Raw genomic sequence first — 6,140 nt, 5'->3', positions numbered from 1 at the left:
CTACATCATTGCTGTAACAGCAGTGGGGAGGCTGACAGGGCACAAAATACAAGTCATCCTGGAGCAACCCAACCTTTCTCATCAAAGTCTTTAAACAGATGAAATGCAGGTACCCATCTCTTTTTACTGTTCTAAGGGTCATCAGGCTAGGATTACATGCCTACCTCTTAGCCAGTAGCCACCCGAGTTGAACCCCATGCAAAGTGTGAGGGATAGAGGGAAGAAAAAAAAAAAAAAAGGTAGATAAAAGGAAAAACAGGGATGGAAAAAACATGTCTGCACAACAAATTTAAGAGGTTAGAAAGTAAACAAGAGGGAAAAGCACTGCTTTTATGCTGTGATACAAAATTTTAGGTGTGAAACTTTGACCAGTCCGATTTATTCATGAACATACATACCCCTCCTTCCCCCTGCAAAAAAAAAACATTGCTGAAAATGTTACAGAGTTCCAGGTTTCGGTCTTGTTTGGGTTTTTTTGATGATTGAAATTTTTATGCATTTCCAGCTGGAATGATTTTTCACCTATGATTTTGTAAGATACTCTAAAAACACACCCAGCTCAGACTTTAGAGCCAATGTCTAGAATTAAGTTTCCTGCAGGTAAATAAGACCATTCGCCTGTTTTTTTTACTCTTCACAGCGATCAAGAAGCAAAAAGGTCATTCAGGTATTTTTTGAAATAATTTTCTTGGCATGCAGAGGAAACAGAACTGCTGTCTACATCTTAGAAGACCTTTTGACCACTTTCTCAGATCTCTTTTGCAAAAATCATAACCAAAAGTTTGCCTATCCTTAATATCATAATGTTAAGAGAAAGAAGAAATCTAGAAAGTAGAGATGAGCAGATTAGGCAGTATTTCTTCCACTTTCAGGAATTACAAAAGCCAATAGTAATTGCTCTGACAAAGCTTGAAAACCCATAACTTCTCTACTCTCACTAAGCAAATATGAAGACAAGATAGCCAGTCAAGCATGAGCTACAGTACTAGCATAAACTATCTGAAATTCTTGCATGTGCATAAATTTTCTGAACCTGAACTTGCATGGGCCTGCAGTGAGCATTTCTGTTGAAGATTACTGAAGTCAGAAGATCTCATCAGTTGAGTGAAGCTCCAGCAATTAATATTTAGGAATTATTTTGCCAAGAATGCCTAGGGAATTTCCACAAGTAGACCTTAAAACACAGAAAAGAAGGCATTATCCATTACAAACGAAGACAGGAGACTGCTCCTCTTCTCAAAATTAAAGCAACTGAATCTAGTATTTCTTGAAAGATACATCAGTTCTGCAAAAGAAAATTACTACAATGCAGCTTAATTTTTGAGCCTACTGAATTTAACATTCCCTTTCTACAAATCTTTTGCCAAAGGCTAAAGAAAACCGAGTCCAAGTATATGTGTCTAACATACTTGGATCTTCCACTCCAAAACACACAGGTATGCACAGGAATACTTTCATGCAAGCACTTTAGAAGCATTTACCTATGGGGGGTTGAGGGCTAGATTCGTACAAGTATTTGGGTGCTTAGCTGCTCAAGACACCACTCTGCCATCATCTACCCCTACAGGTGCCAGTTTTCCCCTAATGACTTAGTTTTCCGAATAAAATCTATAAAACAGCAAGTCATTTGTAAGAGATGCATGCCTTGGGGCTGATACACTGTGCCAGCCTCTGTGGGTTCTCAAAGCAAGAACTTCCAGATGGAAACGTGGGGCTTCCAACTCAGAGAGTTCTTCGCTGTAGGGGTCAATCCAATGAACCTTCAGACCTGGACTGGAACACACGAAACCAGGTCAGGTCTCTCACAAAGCACTGACAAGTTGATTCTCAACTGGCACGTGGGACAGAACAGTTCAAACCCTTCCTCTGCCTCTTCTGGAGCAGGAACTTCAGCTCTTCCTTCCCTCACAGAAAATTCCTTAAACACTGGGTGCTCAAGATGAAGGAGGCAGAGGGAAAGGAATCTTTTAAAAATCTCCTATTGAAGCTACTGCCATTGCATAAAATACTTAAAATATTGATAAGATAATAAAGATTTTGAAAATATTCCCAGAGTCCCCAGTTCACTTGTTTTACATAAGTGATGAAAATGACAACCCCTTTCTGCACACTTCAGGTCTTGGATGATGTCCTCAGCAGAAGCAGAAAGACCTGGACAGCAGAGCAATTAAAAGCACAACAGTTAACACATTTTCCTGCTGATATGCAGACAAAGCAACAGTGGGGCTTACATGGCTTTGGTTCATAATTCTAGGAGAAAAGACAGAGCCCAAACAGGGGAAATCTTTGTCTCTGACTCACAGATTCTCTGTCCTCCTTTCTGCAGAAGTTGCAGAAATGATTAAAAAACCCCAGAGGCGCAGACTTCTCAGTCCATACCACAAAACACACTTCCAAATGGCATTCAGCAGCTTTTCAACTAGGTGCAGTAGGGCAAACCCGTAACTGGACAATGCAGTTGAATATTCGACCCACAGACACGGGCAACTTTTGGGCACAGCCGCCTTATTTTATGGTCCTTCTTAAGTCTAGGGAAATACAGAAATGGAGTCTAGAAAAGGCCTTTGGTTTTATCCCAAGTGGGCAATACGTCTGTGCTACGCAGAAAACAAAGGAACTTCAGAGTTCATCTTTGTAAAGGCACGGCCATGTAAGCAATGCATCAGTCAGGCTGCTGTTTCTACCATTTCTAAGGGCACTTTGGGGTCATTTTACTGCACAAAGTTGTTGTACACCAGAAAACAAAACACTTGAAGAAAGACAGGTCAACTCTATTTTTCAGATGATCTATTATCACCAACAGACATTTGTTTAGTCTATACAGACAATAATAATTCGAAAAACTGGCAACTATCCCAGATAGTAAATTTAAAAGAATGCTCTTACGTTGTAAGAACACCAAACAGTTCATACTTTCTTCTGAAGTTTACTATCTGGAATCAAAAAGTTATACCTTCTTACAAGTAACTCTTAAGAGTAATAAACCAACAATATACCAGTTGTAAAAATCATCTTCCTCTCAGTTTGCCTGTTTTGTAACGGGAACAACAAGAAACACGTAACCCAATCCTAACTCTGTTCCTACCATAAACGTGGAGAGTCAAGAGACCAACCTCTCAAACTGATGCCATTTTCTGATGGCAAGTATGCACCAAGGATAATACTGCGTTGAAGGCAGTGGTAGCCCAAGAGATGCTGGACCACTGGCACCTTGCATGCAGACTGGCTGTACGTTTCTCCAGCCAGCTCCAGGACAGTGCTCTGGCACAAAATCAATGCTACATACGTCATGCTCATGCACTGCTCTACTGGAAGGTCATTTAGATGAACTTTCTATGGTTCAGCAAGGTAAACCTAATCAGTAAGCACAAATTCAAATAGAACTATAAAAGAAGCAGGGTTGAATCAAGCACATATCCTATTATTCCCAATCCTCTCTTCCAAGTCTCATCTCCAAAAATACTGCAGTGAAGAATGCGATGTAGCCTTAAAGCTTGAGGATGTATTATTTAAATTTTCCACCTAATAAAACACCTTTCCCTTTATTTTTTTTTTCCCAGAAGCTTACAGATAGCCCTTTTATTAGTTGACAACTCACTTTAAAATGCTCTGCTCTCAAACACAAGGCACCGCCAAGGCCACCCTTCTCTCCAAATTTAAAATCCTTGAAAGTTGTTATCAGAACACAGTGCCACAGCAGCTAGCAGAACAACTCCTCAAAGGTTGGATTGCATACTTCCCTCGTCTCTTCAGAATAAGATTGTTTAAGTTTCCACTCACAATTTTCAAGATTTGACAGGAGAATGGAAATCTGACTTTGATGCATGCAATTTTTATGAAAAGCTTACCTTGTTAAATAACAATAAATTGTGCATTTTGTACAAGTCTGTTTCTTCAGATTTTCCCAGCAATAACGCATACCTCCGGGAAATCTGCCTTTTTTGATCTGTTGAAAAAACTCTTCCAACTCTTCTGTCATCAAACTCAAGGTACTGTTCCAGATGCAAAACCCCTGGAAGTGTCATGTAAGGGCACAAAGACTGATTCACTGTGACTGACAATTCAAGCTCTTGCCTCTTGGGATGTGGGAACACCACTTATTAATCTCCAAAACAATCTTCAATAAAGCTCATGCATTTTCTCAGGTGACTTACACCCATTTCTGCAGAGCATATGTAATATTTTCCCGGTCTCTTTTACAGCTCCAATCCCCAGCCCATCCCCTGATCTTCGAGTTGAAAACTACAGGTAAGGAACGTAACAGCAAAAAGAATGAATGATGGGCTAGTCTTCCCACAATGGTGAAGAATACATGAATACCATTAATTTCACAGCAGGGAAATCAGCTACAGGTATATATAGTGTTTCAGAAGTGTAAACTTCTGTTTATCTGAACAAGTGTCACTAGTTATGTAGCACATGATTCTTTCATATTTGGAGTTTCTTCATCTCCGATGGATCACAAAGTGCCATACAAACAGCAGTCTGAACCTCAGAAGCCTGTTTCAGCTAGAAGGATGCTGAAAGGATAACAGGTGAACAACATCTTTTTACAATAATAAGGGCAAAGGATGAACAACTCCAATTAAGAACACCGTGGCAGATCATTATTCTTACAAAGGCATGAAGAGAGTTTAATGCATGGCTAAACTGAGAAACCTCAACAGCTTTAAACATCTCATCTGCCTGTCCGACACTGCAAAGCGCACCTCAAACAAGGCGGTCAATCAGAGGAGTACCTGCATCTTCAAATTACTTCATATTTATTATCTACTAAATCAAAGATTTAAAATACCTAACATATATCAAAGCGTACTAGATGTTTTCATACCACTTCATCTCCAGGGTTTGTAAACAAGCCCGTTAATCTTTAATGTATCAGCAGTATAGGCAGATGTGGTTTCTTTCAGAGATACACACAGCCAAGCGCAGCAAACTCCGACCAGTAAAATCCTCAGCTATGTCTAGACCTCTGGCACAGAATGAAAATTGTCACTGATGTGGTTTTTGTACTTTTAGCAACCGGTTACCTGAGTAAACATGGAAGGATTTAACCCAAGGCTAGCAAGCCAGACGCAGGGCAAATTTAGCCCCTGGTCCCTACATCTCTGTGCATACCACTGATACGAAAAATTTAACCGTTTCAGAAAACACATAAGGGTGTTACCTTTCTGGACGTGGATGATGTCTGGGAAGTTGGCCAAATGCCCCTGATACAGCGCTAACAAATCCATCACAGGATCTAGGTCCTGCCGGGGCTGATCTGCAAAGAGGTCCCCGATGGCGTCGTAGGCTTCTGCAGTGAAGGCTATGGCTTGGTTGAGGCCAGCCGAAAAGGCCTGCTGGTCCAGCTCAAAAGCCTGACTGAGACACTTAAAGGAGTGCCCCACCTTCTGGTATTCCTTCTTGAAACCAGTGACTTGTTTGCGGGCAAACTCATTGGCCGTGTGATTAAGCTGCAGGGCACTCTCGTCCATCTTCTTCGTGAAGGCTTTGAAGCCATCCACCTGGCTTTCCACCTCCTGCAAGTCCAGGCTGGCCCCGGGGCCTGTGGGAACACTGATGGTCAGGAAAAAGTTGGCACCCACCATCTCATCCTTCTCGGCCTTGCGCTTGCCTTGCTTCCAGGCCTTCTCATCCGTGCTGGGACAGGTGAGAAAGTGCTGGAAAGCGTCGCACTGAGCCAGCACAGGGTGGCTGCACATGTGGTCCATCCACCAGGCCAGGCCTTTGCGACGTTTCGAGATAAAGTCCTCCTCAAAGCGGCCGGTGGCCTGCTTCTCCGGCAAGTGGGGCACGGAGATGACGGGGAACTTCTCGGCCAGCCGCCCGTAGAGCCAGTCAAAGTGCTTGTAGCGGCGGTGCACCTGTTGGCCGGTGTGGCTGGGCACCAGCTTGTAGGCAATGTAGCTCTTCATGCCCTTGAACTTGGTCTGCTTGGTGGGGTCCTCGATGGAGCACTGGAAGGGGTAGGGGTTCTCCTGCCACTCGGGGCCCCGGGGGCCCAGCACCACGCACAGCTTGTCCCCGTCCTTCACGAAGCCCGACGCCTCGCCCAGCACGAAGGCCTCCCCACCAGACTTGACGAAGGTGGAGAAGCGGTTGAGGTTGCGGCTCACCGTGGCCGAGCTCTTGGCGCC

At 43.1% G+C, this 6,140-nt stretch overlaps 1 protein-coding gene across 1 annotated transcript in view; it reads right to left on the bottom strand.

Annotated features, from left to right (window-relative positions):
* SNX18 (sorting nexin 18) overlaps nt 1-6,140 on the bottom strand; it is a gene marked incomplete at its 5' end in the record, with an annotated part of 19,203 nt that extends 13,063 nt beyond the window's left edge. Inside the window, one exon of the mRNA XM_009648271.1 lies at nt 5,168-6,140. Within this exon, the coding sequence (XP_009646566.1) occupies nt 5,168-6,140 (973 nt within the window). The remainder of the gene's footprint in view (nt 1-5,167) is intronic.

Source organism: Egretta garzetta, unplaced genomic scaffold, assembly GCF_000687185.1.
Source record: "Egretta garzetta isolate BGI_Z169 unplaced genomic scaffold, ASM68718v1 scaffold471, whole genome shotgun sequence".
Taxonomy (NCBI): Eukaryota; Metazoa; Chordata; class Aves; order Pelecaniformes; family Ardeidae; genus Egretta; species Egretta garzetta.
Note: the sequence above shows the minus strand (reverse complement) of the source record. Positions and strands in the feature narration are given on the sequence as shown.